Source organism: Sorex fumeus, unplaced genomic scaffold (assembly GCF_029834395.1).
Source record: "Sorex fumeus unplaced genomic scaffold, SorFum_2.1 ptg000006l, whole genome shotgun sequence".
In the NCBI taxonomy this organism is placed as follows: Eukaryota; Metazoa; Chordata; class Mammalia; order Eulipotyphla; family Soricidae; genus Sorex; species Sorex fumeus.
The window spans coordinates 10284927-10302979 of NW_026606063.1; the positions used below are offsets into that span (position 1 = coordinate 10284927).

The window sequence follows — 18053 nt, forward strand, 5'->3', positions numbered from 1 at the left end:
TGGCAGGCACCTTCCCTCTTACTCTCTCTCTCCTTTTCGGTGTTATAGTTTGCAATACTGGTACTAAGCAGCCATCAGGTTTGGTCCATATTCTACTTTCAGCATGCATCTACCAACCATCATTTACTTAGTGATTCCTTCTCTATCCCAGCTGCCTTTTTCCCCAGCACGTAAGACCAGCTTCCAAGCCATTGTGCCCCGTCTCTTGATATCTGCAAAATGCCCTTCTCTGGCAGCCTCAGTGCTAACCCATGCCTCACCCAGTCCCATCCCACCCAGTGCCCCCAACAGTGGGCCCAGTGCCCATCCTGAGATGGGACTTGTCAATGTGGAGTCCCAACATGCGGCTCTGAAGAATCTTCTCAAACAGCACGTGGACTCCCAAATTCACCCAATTAACAACCAGTTGCTGGGAGCTCAGTTCATTGAGCTGAACTTCTAAAGAGGGCAGGCACCTGGCACAGAGAAAATCCCAGCATGGTAAAACAGCGCTGTATCATCAAACAGAAATCCTGGATCTGAACCAGGGACTCAGGGCCAGAGGCCAGACAGTGGGTCGGGCACCAGCCTTAGCCACTAGTAAGGCTGATTTCAGTTTGATCCTCAGCCCCGCATACAGCCCCCTGAGTCCTGCCAGAGATCACTCCTGAGTAAAGAGTCAGGGACAGCCCCTGAGCACTGACAGGTGTCACCTAAACCACTGCCTGCTCCCCCAAAATCCTCAACAAAATCACATGCACAGTCATAGCATAGTATTCATAATAACAAAATATCAGGAACCACCTAAATATCACCATGTTGTATAAACATATGTGAATGTGAAAAAAACAAGAAGAAGGAGCTCTATCCACTTAGATGCAGAGATTTTCAGAATATCAAGCAAGGGAGTAAGTAACCCATTGTTTCTTGTGTACAAAAGAAGCATAAAGGGGCTGGAGCGATAGCACAGCGGGTAGGGGGTTTGCCTTGCACGCGGCCAACCCGGGTTCGATTCCCAGCATCCCACATGGTCCCCCGAGCACCACCAGGAGTAATTCCTGAGTGCAGAGCCAGGAGTAACCCCTGAGCAGCATCGCTGAGTGTGACCCAAAAAGAAAAAAAAAAGGAAACACACAGTATATGACAGACTTTATGCAGAAAGAAACACAGGCGAAGTCAATAACAAATGACACAGATTAGCTGCCAGGATGAGAACTGCAAAGAAAAGTCTTGACAATTTCTCTGTAAGTATGTTAATGACAGTGGCATGGGGGTAATTCACCCCCCCAATAGTTTAATATGTCTTAGAGCTGAGAATAAGAGTACATGAGATGCAGAAAGCCAACATTCTCATGGAGGAGGGGGGAAGGGTAGAACATAACTAGAACGAACAAGAACAGAAAAATAAGAACAGAGCCCAAGAGTGCAGCCTGCTGACTTACAAGCACCTGTCTTGGGGCCAGAGTGATGGTAGAGCGGGGAGGGCATTTGCCTGGCATGCGACCAACCTGGGTTCGATCCCCAGCATCCCATATGGTCCCCCAAGCACTGCCAGGAGTAGTTCCTGAGTACGGAGACAGGAATAACCCCTGAGCATTGCTGGATGTGGCCCCAAAACAAAAAATCCCAAACAAATAAGCAAAAACCACCAGACTTTTATAAGCCTATGCAGACTTTCCCCTTAAAACTTTCTTCTCTTCATTCTCACTAAATTTTACCTTTGTAGGATTTATCTGTTACGTGTAAACTTTAAAAAATGTAGCAGCACAGAATTATTCATAATATTAATTTTTTATTTATATTCCTGTAAAAAAAAAACAGTTTTGGGGCTGGAGAGATAGCACAGCGGGTAGGGCATTTGCCTTGCACTCGGCCAATCCGGGTTCAATTCCCAGCATCCCATATGATCCCCTGAGCACTGCCAGGAGTAATTCCTGAGTGCAGAGCCAAGAGTAACCCCTGTGCATAGCCAGGTGTGACCCAAAAAGAAAAAAAAAGACAGTTTGGGGGAAAATTTTATTCTATCAACATATCACTGACTTACAATTTTGTGAGATTAACTCTATTCATCTATATGTGTGTAGGTTTTACCACCTCCACAATAATTTAAAAAAAATTCTCTCAAGATTGGAGCAATCATACAGCAGGTAGGATGCTTGCCTTGCATACGGTCAACCCACGTTCAATTCACATGAGATCCTCCAAGCTCCTCCAGGAGTGATCCCTGAGAGCAGAGCCAGGAGAAACCCCTGAGCACTTCTGGGTATGGCCCTCCTCTTTAAAAAAAAAAACTCTCATATGTGGGATGAAAAAGAAACAAAGAGAATAACAAATGCTTAAAGTCATCAGAGCTGAAGATTTTGTCTAGAGAACTGAGTTTACATGGGGGTGGGGATCGGGTAGGAGGGGTCCTTGGGACATTGGTGGAGGGAGGGGTAATGGGTTATGTCTGAAAAGTGTAATTAATAGTATGTTAAATCCCAGTACCTCAGTAAAGATGGTGGGGGCAGAGGGTGCCAAAGATTACGCATACAAACACGGACTAAAGGTACCTCACTGAACACCATGGCTGAGTGTATGAGCACCCCAACCAGATGGGTGACCCCCAGCAAGCACCACAGCCAGGCACGTGTGCTTCCCCAGGCCTTTGCAACAATAAGAGAAGGAGTGGGGCAGGGAGTTAGAAAGAACAACTATGGGGGCAGAATGATAGTACAGTGGAAAGGGCATTTGCCTTGCACGTGGTCAATCCAGGTTCAAGCCCTGCCATCCCATGTGGTCCCCAGAGTACTGCCAGGAGTAATTACAAAGTACTGAGAGTGTTACCAAGAGTAACACTTGAGCATTTCCAGGGTGACCCAAAAAGCTAAAATTAGAGAAAAAAAAGAAAACTATAAGAGGACACAGCCCTGGTTCTTTAAGCAGGGTCTGGGAGCTTGAAAACTGGGCATTAGGTAAACTCACTTTTCTTACTTACCCCAAGCTCTTTCAGTAGAGAGAGCAAGACAAATCCATGGAGAAAATCTAACATAGCACTCTGCCCAAATGATGGCAATGTAGCATCACCGGGAAACGGACAAGAGTATCAGCCACTTCCTGATGGGACACACTGGTCAAGACACGGTCTCACTTTTTTGACACTTTTGCCAAGAACTTAACCTAAGCACAGTGAAGACACAAGCAAATCCAAACTGGAAAATTACCAGTCTACGGGACTGGAGAGATAGTACAGCAGGTGAGCCTCTTTCCTTGCACAGCTGACCAGGTTCAAGCCCCAGCTCTGCATCTGGTACCCGCAGAACCCTCAGAAATAGTCCCTGAGTGCAGAGCCAGGAGCGAGCCCTTGAGTAAAACCAACCATGGAACAATAACAACAAAAAAAACAACAACAACAAGTTGATCTGTCCTTAAGAAATCAATGTCATAAAAGAAACAAAAACAATTCCTGAGGAATTCACCTAGAGAAACCCAATAATTAAAAGCAATGACTTTATCGTTGATTAGATCCTGAACCTGGAGGAGGGGGCAGAGGTAGAGAATGCAGGGGAGTTTGGGGAAATTTGAATATGGTCTGCATAGGAGACCGTGGTATTGCATTCATGGTCATGGCCCTGAGTCCGGTCATTGCCCTGGCATATCATAATTACAATTATGTCGTGGTTATGTAAGCAAGCAACGTGTGCCAAGTGTCATAATATCTTCCGTCGTCGTTCCAATGATTTGGGAAAAGAGAAATGAAGCATATGTGGCAAAATGTTAATGCCTGATGAATCTAGGGGAAAGCATATGGGTTCTCATTGTACTATTCTTGCCGTTTTTCTGTAAATGTAAATTTTTTCAAAAGCATGAAGGGAGGAGATCCGGAGGATGGCTCAGGGGCTGCAAGTTCTTGCCTTCTGAACACTGAGTTAGAGGCTCCTGCCACCCACATGCCCTGACCTGCTGCCCAGGACCCCCCAGCACCACCACAGAAGATGCCGCAAAGGGGGCAATCTACGGCAATGCTTGAGCACCATGGGCAGGGATGCCACCACCAGAAAACACAAGTGTAAGCACCAGAGCAACCCCAGACACCTTTCAACCAGCAGATGCTCAAGTACAACTCAATGAGTGCAAGATCAGAAGGGTCAGGCATAGGACCGGCACCACGAAAGGAAAGATTAATAGGCTCAAGTCAAAAAGATAAGCAAATGTCTCTGCCCCCAAAATGTGGAATTAGGGGCTGGAGCGATAGCACAGTGGGTAGGGCGTTTGCCTTGCACGCGGCTGACCCAGGTTCCATTCCCAGCATCCCATATGGTGCCCTGAGCACCGCCAGGAGTAATTCCTGAGTGCAGAGCCAGGAGTAACCCCTGTGCATCACCGGGTATGAGCCAAAAAAGTCCAAAAAAATGTGGAATTAAAATACTAAGCAGGGATGGAAAGAGAGAAAGGCTACTTGCTCTATTACCATCCTCTCATAAAATTAGTTGTTACTGTGTCTGGCACATCGAATACGTCACGGGGAGCTTGCCAGGCTTTGCCGTGCGGAGAGCCCGGCAAGCTACCTAGAGTATTCGATATGCTAAACACAGTAACAACAAAGTCTCCAATGGAGACGTTACTGGGCCTGCTCGAGCAAACTGACAATCAACGGGAGGGCCTTTACCTTTACCTTTACCATAAAATTAGTAAAGATAAAATACATCCAGAAGAATGAGTTAACATGCCCAAAAGACATGAAGGAGTGATATACAAATTTAAAAAAAAATTCTAGTGGTTCATCTACTGTATATCTTTAGCTAATCTCCATAGTAATTAAAGAAAGACATGAAGTCTTTTGCTTTTTTTTTCTTTGCTGATTGCTGATTATAAAGAACATCGTGGCCTAGTTTTGGTAAGGGTGTGGGGGAACAAAAAATTTCACACGTTTCTTAGAGACCTCTGTGGAAGTTCATTTAGCCCTGTGTAGTATCAAAAGGCTTTTAAACTGTTCACATCCTTTGAACTAAAAGTTCCACTTAAGAGGCCTCACCCTAGGAGTAGGGAGAGTCAGATGTACGTGTCAGATTGTTCAGTACAATTTTTTTTTTTTTTGGTTTTTGGGCTACACCAAGCTGTGCTCAGGGCTTACTCCTATCTCTGAGCTTAGGGATCACGCCTGGAGATGGCTCGGAGGAGGACCATATGGGATTGAACCCAGGACACTGTTCTGTTGTTCCAGCCGTCAGTACAACATCTTAAGAAACCCTGGGATCTAATACACACTTTGCATACAGGAGACCTAGATTTGGTCCTTGGCACAACATGGACCACCGTGAGCACTGCTGACAGTGATTCCCCCCAGCACCAAGCTGGGAGTAACCCTTGAGCACCCCGGTTGTGGCCCCCAGACTAAAAAAGTAAATGAAGGGGCCAGAGAGATAACACAGCGGGTAGGGCGTTTGCCTTGCACGCAGCCAACCCGGGTTCAATTCCCAGCATCCCATATGGTCCCCTGAGTGCCGCTGGGAGTAATTCCTGAGTGCAAAGCCAGGAGTAACCCTTGTGCATTGCCAGGTATGACCCAAAAAGAAAAAAAAATAAATGAACCCTATGTGACAGTATAAACATTTTATGATCCACGTAAATGACATACAACATTGACCTGAAAATGATAATGAAAATATATTCATTTTTTAAAAAAGTATTTATAATTTTATTTTTGTTTGGTTTGGGGCCACACCCAGCAGTGCTCAGGGCTTACTCCTGACTCTGTGCTTAGGAACCGTTCCTAGTGGTTCTTGGGGGACCGTAGGCAATGCCAGGGATGAAACCTAGGTCAGTCATTTGCAAGACAAGTAAGACAAGTATCCACTGTACTATTTCTCCAGTCCCAAGTATTCATAATTTGAAATGAAGAGAAGCAAACTAAAAACAGCACATTAAATATGGTCCTATTTTTGTATAAATATATTTACATATGCTTAAAAATCTAAAAGGTCATTCTTCAAAATCTGTCTACAGGGTTTTTTGGGGGGTGTGCACATGTGCACGCATGTCTGTGTTTCTGGCGTAGGCTGTGGATGAAATTTTTCTTCCCTTCCTAACATTTTGTTTTATCTTTGAAGTTTTGGAACCACACAGAGCATGTGGTCTAGGAGTCAGCGCAGGGCTTTAGCAAGCAAACCCTGTGCTGCAGCGCACCGAGCTGTCTCTCTGGCCCTTGATATCTGTGTCTTATAAATGTTTTGCAATAAGAAAATACATATTTCTATTAAAATACAATTTTCTTTTAATATAAATTTTCCTTTAATATGGATACAACGATTAAGCCACTTGCCTGTGTCCTGTGGACCTTGGTTCGAATCCCCAGCCCTCATGATCTCCTGAGCACCATCAGAGGTCACTCCTGAGCACAGAGCCAAGTGTGGCCCCCAAACCAGAAAAAAATTAAAATTTTAAATAATTTCCAAAAGAGAGCAAATAGCCATTTCCTGCTCCATTTCTTCTCCATGGAACAATACATAACAGTATATTTTAAGGATATAAATACTTCAAAATATCTGTTGAAGGGAAGGAGAGATAATATAGCTGGTAGGTGCTTGGCTTTCTCTTGGCCAACCCAGGTTTGATCCCCAGCACCTCTCGGTTCACCAAGCTGTGCCAGGAGTGACCCCTGAGAGCAGAACCCAAAGTAAGCCCTGAGCATCACCAAGTCTAACCCCTGTACTACCTACCTCTCCACACTCCTCACTCCCTCCTGAAATGTTTTGTTTGTTGATTTATATAATGTGTAATAATATACCTTTACCATCATTTTCAGGTCAATGTTGTATGTCGTTATATATAAATATATTTCTATATATTTGTTGAGGAAATTATTAAAAGGACCCGATGCTACTGATGGATATGGTTGGAATTTATTTCATATCATGAATTAAATCATGGACTTAGAATTACAAGATGTAACTTCAGGTTCTGATACTTCAAGTCTTAGCTTTGAGACCATGGTTATAGTCCCAACCTCATCACCTCTTCCTCTCAGTTTCCTCATCCATGAAATGGGGACATTCAACACACATTCCTGGGGCAAGAGCTCACAGAATGGAAGCTCATGTTTTACCTGCTGGAGTCCTGGGCTCAGTCACCAGCGCCTCATGGTCCCTCAGCACCACTGAGAAGGGCCTGCAGAGCACCAAACCAGGAGAAGTCCCTGAGTACTGTTTGGTGTGGCCTGCAACCCAAAATAGCGTTTTTTAAAATGTATCTAAAATATCAACACTCACAAGGGAATACACGTGAAGTATTCTGTAAAGGAGAAAGGTTGACCTGTATTTTTTGGTCCTATGATTGCACACACTGGATCCTGCCAGCATGCGGGAGAATATCCCTTGATGGAGGCGTCAAGATGAGGTGGGTTCAGTTGGAGATGTCTACTTAGCAGGGGATAAGAGGTCTGACAAGTGTGGAGAAAACAGACCAACAGGTAGGGAAGTGGCCAATGAACACTTTTTTTTTTTTTTTTGCTTTTTGGGTCACACCCAGCGATGCTCAGGAGTTACTCATGGCTGATGCACTCAGGGATCGCTCCTGGCGGTGCTCAGAGGACCATGTGGGATGCTGGGAATCAAACCCTTGTCGACCATGTTGGCTGCGTGCAAGGCAAACGCCCTACCCGCTGTGCTATCGCTCCAGCCCCCGAACACTTTTTTTTTTCATTGAAACTCTGTGGATTACAGTACTATTAATGATGCTTTCTCCTGCATATAATTCCAACATCACACCATCACCAGTGTATCCACTTCCCAACAATGATCCCAACACCCCTCCCTATTAGTCCCCCATCCCCAGTGAACATCTTTTGGAAGGGAAAACAGAGTCTCATTGTGGTGGGCTAGTGGACCCCTGCTCCAGGGTTTGAGAAGCTTCCACCGAGTTATAAGATAAAGCAGTGGCTTGGTTGAGCCCGGAAGCTTCCTAGAGGAGGTGGTCTGAATAATGCCTAAGACCACACTGTTAAGGATGCTTCTGGGATATGACTCGGGTCCATGGAGGCAGACAGCGGTACAAGAGAAAAGTGAAGACCAGAGATGGTAAATACTCTCCTGGGACTTCACAGACATGTCTCGTCCAAACTGTGTGCATGTGTGTGTGCCGTGGATCAACGCCTGGATCCTACCACCAAGCTCTGCCAGGCCTCTACTACAAACTGTAAATAGCAAACTGCACCCAATCACTCACTGCTAGGCTTCCTCTCTGCATATACTGCATTCTCTTCATTTGCAATCACTTGTCTGGGGCACTCACTTACATACCCTTGTCGCTGTAGACCTGGGGTCCAACTTGAAACACCAGGTGACCACCACAGTGCCAGTGATCACACTCGGGTGTGATTCCCGTTAAAACTGTAGGTCAGGGCTGGCCCTCTCAAAACCACCTGGAAGTTATCTTATCAAAAGGAGTGATAGTCGGGGGGGGGGGGGCTGGAGCGATAGCACAGCGGGTAGGGCATTTGCCTTGCACGCGGCCGACCCGAGTTCGATTCCCAGCATTCCATATGGTCCCCCGAGCACCGCCAGGGGTAATTCCTGAGCGCAGAGCCAGGAGTGACCCCTGTGCATTGCCGGGTGTGACCCAAAAAAAAAGCAAAAAAAAAAAAAAAGGAGTGATAGTACAGCAGATAGGCCTTGCACACAGCCAACCTGGGTTCAATCCCCCAGCACCCCTTCTGGTCCCCTGTGCACCACTAGGAGTGATTCCTGAATTGCAGAACCAGAAGTAACCCCCGAGTACTGCGGCTGTCGCCCAAAAAGCTAAAAAAAAAATTTTTTTTAAAAATGCCCCTTTCTGGGAAACACATTCACCCTGAATGTCATCTTCAGCAATATTGGAGGGAAGCCCAAAGATCTGTGTTTTTTTTAAGTTTCCCAGATGACTCTGAAGATGAGGCAAGTTTGGGAGCCACTGACTGAGGAACAACTGGAAGATGTCCACACCCACATTGTTTGAAACCCTTCCTTCCACTGAGTCACAGTGCCTGAAATTAGCATCCCCTGTCGCTGCAGAGAGCTTCTCAGGGAAGGAGAGTCTTCCCTTCAAAGGACCAGGGCGTAGAGGATCTCCCGCTCAGGCTGAAGCACGTGCTTTGCATGTGTGGGACCCCCGCTTTGATCCCCAGCACCACACGATCTCCTAATCACCTCTGCATGGATTAATTCCTAAATGCCCTCGAAGCACCACTAAGCTAACCCTCCCCCCCACAAAAAAAAATGTATTTCTAACTCATTTTTACCTTTGTATGAATTACCCTCCAGGCATGAAATCTAAAAGCTAAAAAAAAAATCCTTGAGGGGTTGGAGCGGTAGTATAGTAGTGAGGGCACTTGCCTTGCACAAGGCCAACCCAGGTTCAATCCCTGTATCCCATATGGCCCCCCCAAGAACTGCCAGGAGTGATTCCTGACTGCAGAGTCAGGAGTAACCCCTGAGCATCGTCGGGTGTGACCCTATGTCCTGGAGGGCTGGGTTGATACCCTGGCACTATATGGTCCTCTGAGCACCACCAGAAGTGACCCCCAAGCACACTGCCAGGAGTAACCTCAGAGCACTGCCAGAATCACTCCCTGGGAAGGGGGAGAGAGAACATATAAAAAGTACCTCTGATAGAACCTATCCTGTCCCTCTCCCCCAAACTACCCCCTAGGCAATGCATTTGCTTCCCTGTCACCTCCTGCTAGAGGCAGGAGGCTCTGCCCCTGAGTTCTCAGCAACAGCTACAAAAAACTTGTCAAAGGGGCAAAGACACTTACCTGTACTTTACAGCCAGGGCTTTAAACACCCAAGGCGGAGCCCGCAATGGTTCTCTCAGCAGGTGAAATCTGGCAGTTAGGAGCTGATTTGAACATGACTTGTTGGGGGCAGAGAGCGATGAACAATGGCCCCTGGGGCTCGGGAGTGCAGCAGAGCCAAGAAGAACGTGGTGCATTGAGAAGGCGGAAGCCCAGGCTGGCGCTTAGCCTAGCTTGACTCTGAGGGGTCTTGCAGACCTCCCCAAGGGGGCTCCCCAGATATGAGGAAAGCCATTGTGCCAGAGGGACCCTTGTCCCTGGAACCAGCAGCCCACCTCAGGCTCCTGGGGAAGGCAGTATGCCCAGCTCCACGGGCCCCGTTCCGGCTGGGGGGAAGTATGTTCTTTCCTTTGTCAGTCACAGCAGAGGAACTGAGAAACTTTTAATGCAAACAGAACAGAACATTGGCCATGTGGCATAGCAAAAAGAACACTGGATTTAATTTTAAAAAGACTTAGCTACTTATTCAGTCCCTTGCTTATTCCAGAAAGGCCGGAAAGCAGCTTTGTCATGGAAATAATATAGACAGAAGGAAGACAGAAGCAGCGGTATCCAGCAATTTCTAGGATATAGGATATACTTGTGATTGTCTTTAATCTTTATCCCCCCCCCCCCAGCACACACACACACACACACACACACACACACACACACACACACCCCTCAATACCGGGGCCAGAAAGCTAGTACAGGACTAAAACGCTTGCTCTGCACATAGCCAACCTCTGGTTGGTCCGCAAAATCACATATGGACCCCTGAGTATTTCCAGGTGTGATCCTTGAGCATCACTGGGCGTGGACCAATCCATCTCCAGAAGACACGAATCCCAACTTCACAGGTTCATACATTTTTTTATGCCAGCATCAAGCATGAAAGTACATGGTCAGTTATAAACCATTATGCAGAGTACAATGGTTACAATGACTCCTATTCAATCAGGTGCCAATAAGGATTCCCAAGGGAGACCGGGAGAAAGAACTGAGACCCCTACACATGAGAAATTGGGAGCAAGTACAGAGGAGAGCATCAGGGAGTCACAGCTTCGGCAGGGAGCCGGGTGCCTTCACCTCTGACCCTGCTACTCAGTGTTCGGAACTGGTTCATCCAAGAGTAGTTGCAGGGGACCCATGGGAAATCAAAGAGAAAAGCTGCAGTGAAATGAGGATGACAGAGGGTGGAGATGGTCTTGGGGTTCTAAAATGAGGGCCCATGCCCAGATAGGACAGAGGCTGTGGAACAACATTGTTATCTGTTATCACGTGTTACATACCCAAGGCTGCTCTCCACAATGTCCCCACACCTCTCCCCAGCCATCCAACAACCTGCCCCACACCAGCCTCATCCCTGTCTTGGGTCAGGGGGTTGACTTATCAGTGATGGGGTGGGCTCCCTCACAGCCAGACAGCTAGAGAGGAGGAGGTTCAGGATATGAGCAGGAAGTCATATCATGCCTGTGAAGTTGGAGGAGGAAGGGAACACACACACACATACACACACACACATGCACTCACAAATGGACTCACACACTCACACACACACTCGCACACGTGCATACACTTAGCCTGCACTTGGTACTCAGAACCCATCAGGGGAAGAAGGGAAGTCAGAAGGGTAGAGGGGACAAGCAGGGAACAGAAACCCGGGAAGGCGGAGGAGAAAAATCTGGAGAAGAAATGATTCCAGGCGTTTGTGGGGGAGGCCAGCACAGGAAAGGAGGGTCACCGCCCACTTTCCAGGCTCTGGGGTCTGTCATGTGTTCGAACCATTTTGTACCCAGTTCAGTCCAATGCTATGGGCGCACTGTGGTTGTCCAGCTGTTCAGCCACAGAGACCCTCTGAGTCACTGCTTCCACCTAACCACAGCTGTGACTGGCCCAGCTACCCTGATCTCTGTCTGTACTTGGTCACTGCCACCCAGGAGAGCTCCGGGGGTCCCTCTTTGCACGTATGCAGATACCCCAGCCTTCAATTTGGCCCTGAACGAGAAGATCCTAGGTTTATTTCTCTTGACCGGCAAACACAGTACCCTCTTCTTGGGGGGATTTAGAACCTGCAAATTCAAGAACTACACCCAGGGCTGCACCTCAGGAGGCCAAGGCCCAGGGTTCACAGGGCCAGCAGAGATCAGAGGCCCAGGGCCAGCTGACCACACACTCAGAACACACAGTCCTTCCTGGCCCATTTCACTCTCTCCTCTCAGATGGAAGCCTCAGCGGCTACAGAGCCCCAAGGGTGCACACACTGAACTGGATATTACAGGAGAAAAGTGTCACCGAAATAGAAATACTGCAGTGAAAGGCAGAAGCCAATGCCTGTGCCCTAAATACAGTAAGCCAACATTTATTTACCTTCAACAGTGCACTTTTCATATGCAGGCTCTCACTGGATCCATTAACACTCAGAAGAGAAGACCAGTAATTGTTTTCTATCTTGTGTAATAGAGGCTCAGAGAAGGTGAGCCCTTTGCTGAAGATCACACAGCTGACAGACCTAAGACTCACACACACCTGTTCTCACTCCAGATCTCAAGCCCAGCCAAAGCATGAAGCAAGAATGTACATGTTTAGGGGCCAGTGTGATAGGGCAGCTGGGAGGGCACTTCCCTTGTATGCAGTCAACTCAGGTTAGATCCCCCTGCAGAGGGATCCCTGCGTGCAGAGCCAGGAGGAAGCCCTGAGCACTGCCAGGTGTGGCCCCTAAAATAAAACAGAACAAAGAATATACATCCAGGGCTGGGAAGAGAACTCAAAGGGCCAGTGCAGTAGTTTGGTAGGGGAGCAAAAACACTCTGATGTAGGGTGTGGTATTGAAACAGCCTATGCAGGAAACCCCATCATTAAAAGTACTATAAATCACACTGCCTAAATTTTGTTTGTTTGTTTTTTAAGGGCTAGTGCACATATTTGCATGTGGGAGGCCTCAGTTGGAGATCAGCACTGCATGGTCACCAGCACCTTCTGGAAACAGCCCCTGAGCATCGCTTTGAATGTTTGTACCCCCCTCCCAAAAAAATCTTTCAGGCCATAGAGTTAGTAGAGCAGGTAGGGTGCTTGCCTTGCATGCAGCCCACTTGGATTGGATATCTGGCATCATATATAGATCTATTTACATATATATAATATATATGATGCCAGATATATATAACTATATAAATATATATGGTCCCTTGAGTATTTCCAGCAGTGAGTGACCCCTAAGTACACAATCAGGAGTAAGCCCTAATCATCATCTCCATCCAGGTGTGGCCCCAAAACAAAACCAAAAAAAAAAAAGAACTTACACATTTAAGGAGGAATGAAGAAGTAACTAACGGATTGGTGCAGGTGAATAATGATCTCTCACACGCACGGTTTTTCACACTGATAAAGCTCGTTCCCAGCTGTCTGTGCGCTCCTCGGGACACGGCCGAGGCCGGGATTTGCAGGTGGAAAACCTGCGGCTGATCACCCAATTGCTCCAAAGCCCCACGGCAAGTTCAGAGCTGGGGCAGGAAACACAGACCGTGCTCGTATCTTTTCTGCCTCTGAACTCGCCACCCTCGTTGCACCCCCGGCTCTCCCCCCTTAGGAGACGCTCAGAGAAACAGTGCTCGAGAGAGGACAGTGAATGAGCGAGCTCCGCCGATCGCTGCTGTCACATTATGAATGGGGACGAGACTTCCGAGCTGACGCAGTGGACGAGGCGCCGGTTCGGTTAGGATCGGGGGGGGGGGGGGGGGGCCTCCTTCTCCTCCTCATCCTCCTCCTCCTCCTCCTCCCAGCTGGGCCGCTGCAGCCGGGGAGCGAGGGGCTGAGCAGGTGCCCGCGACCCCCGCGCCTGCGCCTCCCCCGACACCCCCGCGCGCACCCCGAGCGCCCGAGCGGCGGGCCCGAGGCTGTCAAAGGGAGGGTCGTGGGAGGAGCCCCGAGAGAACCGGGAGGGGGGCTGGCGGGGGGTGACGGCGGCGAGAAGCCCAGCGGGGCGGGGCGGGCCCGCACGTCCGGGCCGGGCTGCGGCGGAGCGCGCCGGGCCAGCTCTGCAGAAGGCGGCGGCGGGCTCCGCGGGACGCTCCCCTCCCGCCGCAGGCGCATCCCCCGCCGCACCCGGGACCCGGGCCCGGCTCCGGCCGCGCCGGCACCGCCCCGAGCCCCGCCGACAGGGACCGAGCGCCGGGAGCCCCCGCAGCCCCGCGCCCTGCCCGCGGCTCCAGCCCGCGCCGGGATGGGGTAGGGGCCGCGCCGCGGAGCCGGCGATGGGCCGCCCCCTGGGCACCGAGCAGCCCCCCGAGGCCTGACGGACCGCGAGCACGGGCGGAGGTGGGTGTGGGCCGGGCCGGCTGTGCACGGGGGGAGCCGGGTGAGGGGAGGCGGGGAAGCCGCCGTGGGGGGTGGGGTGCGCGGGAGGGATGCGGGGAGCACCCCGGGCAGCTGCTGCCCACCTGCGCCTTCTGGGCATTCTGCACATTCTGACCCCCCGCCCGCTCCTGCCACTTTCAGGAGCCCCGCCTGCATGTTCAGCGGATGCCCGAGTGCCTCTCAGCCCGATCGGTGGGGACCATGGCCGCGCTCATGCCCCTGTCCCCCTATCTCAGCCCCACGGTCCTCCTGCTGGTCAGCTGCGACCTGGGCTTCGTGCGAGCAGGTGAGCGAAGGCGGCGCGGGGTGCGGGGGAGCCGGGGTGTCGAGGGGGCACCTGTTAACCCGCGCTGGCCCCGCAGACCGGCCTCCTTCCCCCGTGAATGTGACAGTCACTCACCTCAGAGCCAACTCGGCCACCGTGTCCTGGGACGTCCCAGAAGGCAACATCGTCATCGGCTACTCCATTTCCCAGCAGGTATGAACTCGATCCCCCACCTGTGTCCTTGGGGCACCCACCTCCGGATTCCCCTGCAGTGGGGTGGGGGGGGGCATTAGTGGTGCTCCCAGGGGCTCAAGCTTCCTCCTTCCCTGGACTCTTCCTGAAGTGGTTGGGTGTTTCCTTGAGGGTCAAGCTTCGTGTCCTAGGACTGGGGTGCAGCCGTGCCCTCCATGCCTCCCTATCATGTCCCCGCTGCAGAGACAGAATGGCCCCGGCCAGCGTGTCATCCGGGAGGTGAACACAACCACGCGGGCCTGTGCCCTCTGGGGCCTGGCGGAAGACAGCGACTACACCGTGCAGGTCCGGAGCATCGGCCTGCGGGGAGAGAGTCCCCCAGGGCCCCGGGTGCACTTCCGGACACTCAAGGGTTCCGACAGGCTTCCCTCCAACAACTCGAGCCCAGGTGAGGGTGCCAACCCATGCCCTGCACTCAAGCTCCGGGTCCTCTGGCTTTTTTACCTTGAGCCTCCTGTTTACTTCCGCAAAGTCAGCCACAGTCTAGCTGGGCTGATGGAGGCATGAGTTAATTCACTATGCTGCCAGGAAAGGCAGGCAAGCAAGTTGGCAGGGAACCACACCGGGTATAGACGGGCTGAGGATGAATCGTTTGGGGGGAAGGGCTCTTAAGCCTTTTCCTGTTTCCTAGCCTCAGCTCACAACAGCTGTGCCTGCCCACCTGCCCAGACTCTAGCCTGCTACCCTCCTGCTCTCGGGTCTCTTAACCATCTGTCTGTCCCCCATCTCTCCAGCACCCCCAGACAGCTTCCCCCAGAAGGGGCTGTGATGTGATGGGTCCGCCCCGCTCCAATCCCCAGCATCTCCACCCAGAACCACTTGCAAGGCATAACTCTCAGGCCGTGCCCCTGAACCCCAACTCTGGCTCCTTCCTTCCCTCTCAGGGGACATCACGGTGGAGGGGCTGGATGGAGAGCGGCCCCTACAGACGGGGGAGGTGGTTATCATCGTGGTGGTGCTTCTCATGTGGGCTGGTGAGTCAGCGGCTGGAGGGGCACCCGGGCACTGAGAAAGTAGGGCTTGGTGTAGGTGGGGGGCGTGAAAGTTGGTGAAGGAGTATTGAGGAGGGTGGTGAGGAGGAGGGGGAGAGAGGGCTTGGCACGGGCCAGAAAGGTTTTCTCCTTGGATCTTCTAGAAGTGTTCGGAGCGGATGAGGGCTGAGCGGGTGTTGTGTGTTTCAGCTGTCATTGGGCTCTTCTGCCGCCAGTATGATATCATCAAGGACAATGACTCCAACAATAACCCCAAGGAGAAGGGGAAGGAGCAGAGTCCTCAAGGAAGGCCAGCGGGGACAAGACAGGTGATGCAGGGCTGGGGAGGATGTGGGCATGCAGATGATGGTGGTGGGAGAGGGGGGTGATTTGGCCCCTAGGAGCAGCCGGGGAGAGGGGGAAAACCAAAGAGGACGAACGGAAATCAGGGCCTCCAGGAGAAATTAGACTTAGTGGGACCAGAGTGATAGTACAGCAGGTCGGGCACTTGTCTTGCATGCAGCAGAGCTGGGTTCGATCCCTGGCACCCCTTATGGTTCTCTGAGCCCGCCAGGAAGGAGTGATCCCCGAGTGCAGAGTAATCCCTAAGCACTGCCAGGTGTGGCCCAAAGCAAATTTTTAAAAATTAGACTCAAACCATTTTCTTTTTCAGAAAAAGTCACCCTCCATCAATACCATTGACGTCTGAGTGAAGAAGCAGAACCCCAGGAGAGAGGCAGTCCTGGCCTGGCTGGGGGGATGGGAGGGAACGGGGTAGGGGTGAGGGAGAGCCTCCAGTGGTAAGCTGATGGAGACACAAGGGTCCCCCAGAGAATAACATCGAACCCCTGGTCTCAGGCCTGGCCCCCATCCTCTTTCAACTGTGAACAGGGCTGTAAGGTAGGTCTATTCGGGTCCGTACCCTGGACCCGGGGAGTGGAAAACTGATGAACTACGTCTCCCAGTCTCTCGGGTCCAGGGGAGAGCCCCTTCTTCAACCCTGACCCTTGAGGTCCAAAATGGGCACCTCATCTCACCTGCATCAGGCTCTCAGCTTCCCCAGCTGCCCCTACGTATAGCCTCTGGGCCTCAGAGAGGGGTATTTTGGCGGGTACCCCTGCACCCCTACAGAAAATGAAGGAAGTGGCCTGGGCCTGGAGGCAGATAACCGCCCTGCACTACTCCAAAGTCTTCCATGGAGCCTCAGGTGCTCCCGCTCACCTGGTGGCCCCTCCAGCTGCCTCTGAGCTCACCCCTTGAGCACTTTTCCAGTAAAGGTTCTTGGACAAACAGGACCTAACCGTAGAACATGCTGAAGACATTCTCCCAACGTCTCCCCCAGGATGAGGGACCCTCTACCACTGCACCCAGAGAGGAGCCGCTGCTCCTTTGGTGGTGTTGGATTTAACTCTCCAGCCTGGGGTGGGTGTGGTGGGGCCTAGCAGAGGGTTTGGAAACTAGAGGCTTGGTTCCTATTGCTCTGCGGGAGAAAAGGGGAGAAAGAGAGGAGTTCCTTCTGTCCCCAGGAAATAGGAGAGGGAGAAGTAACCATTTTATCTTCACTACTCACAGCAGCCCAGCTCCTCACTGTTTATTCCTCTGCATTGACCCCCCCACACTAACTCCCTCCCTCCCCAGAAACCTAGGGCTAATGGTGAAAAACGGTGGCCCCTCGGTGCCACATGCTCCATCCTTTCTGTGCCTCTTTGTCCCTGCCCTCGCCTTCCCTTTTGTCTGTCTCTCTCTGATTCTGTTCATTCCAAGGCAATAATAATTGTAAAGCATAAATAAATTTGTAGTCACACTCTGCCACCATATCCAGAGGACTCTAAAAATAAAACTAAGAGATTGTAACTTCCACGTCTCAGAATTACAACTTGGGCTCCGGGGTTTATTTTCTGGCAGATATAGGGGTTCTCTCCTTAAGTTTCAAGAAATGTGTGTGTGGCGGGGGAGGGGACGGATGCAGAGAGGAGGTAGTATCAGCGAGAGGAATAGCCCTTAAATTCACAACAACAGTGATGGGAAGCCTTCAGGACCTTCAACAGTGATGGGAAGGCTTCAGGTATTTTCTATGGGGCTAATGGTCTTCCCAACTTTGGAGCCTTCCAGAGGCGGCTTATGAATTTTTCCTCTGCATCTTCTTCTCTCTGGTATGTTACAAGAAATGAGAGCAATGATTCTGAAAGGGATCCCAATTTAAAGAAAGATCAAAGACAGTATCTATTCTGCTTAATGATGGTCCAAACTCAGGTAGCACAAGACTTAACCTATTGGGTGAGCGCGCTCTCCTTTACCCTCCACCTTAAGCCATGAACACCCCCTAACCCAGATGCAAATTTGAATCCAACACGGGATAACTTCTACCTCTCTCTAGCTACTCGTTCTGAAAAACTCATCTTCTGAAAAACTCATCGGCAGACCCTGGACAGACAGACACACC

At 50.6% G+C, this 18053-nt stretch overlaps 2 protein-coding genes across 2 annotated transcripts in view; one reads left to right on the forward strand and one right to left on the reverse strand.

Annotated features, from left to right (window-relative positions):
- Nucleotides 1–13858, reverse strand: part of LOC130034360 (uncharacterized) — a 34794-nt gene extending 20936 nt beyond the window's left edge. Inside the window, exon 1 of the mRNA XM_056125863.1 lies at nucleotides 13766–13858. Within this exon, the coding sequence (XP_055981838.1) occupies nucleotides 13766–13858 (93 nt within the window). The remainder of the gene's footprint in view (nucleotides 1–13765) is intronic.
- On the forward strand, nucleotides 13738–16424 carry FNDC4 (fibronectin type III domain containing 4). The gene is made up of 7 exons (XM_056125608.1): nucleotides 13738–14083; nucleotides 14264–14408; nucleotides 14485–14600; nucleotides 14823–15027; nucleotides 15524–15613; nucleotides 15821–15939; nucleotides 16284–16424. Exons 2-7 carry the CDS (start codon nucleotides 14288–14290, stop codon nucleotides 16317–16319), a joined length of 687 nt encoding a protein of 228 aa, XP_055981583.1. The 5' UTR covers nucleotides 13738–14083; nucleotides 14264–14287; the 3' UTR covers nucleotides 16320–16424.
- The last annotated feature ends 1629 nt before the right edge of the window (nucleotides 16425–18053 follow it).

Excerpts from the sequence above, each read along its gene's own strand:
- FNDC4 (XM_056125608.1), top strand. The coding sequence starts at position 14,288 with ATGCCCGAGTGCCTCTCAGCCCGATCGGTGGGGACCATGGCCGCGCTC. Across the intron at positions 14,409-14,484 it reads CCTGGGCTTCGTGCGAGCAG|ACCGGCCTCCTTCCCCCGTG; the intron begins GTGAGCGAAGGC and ends CTGGCCCCGCAG. Across the intron at positions 15,614-15,820 it reads GGTGCTTCTCATGTGGGCTG|CTGTCATTGGGCTCTTCTGC; the intron begins GTGAGTCAGCGG and ends TGTGTGTTTCAG.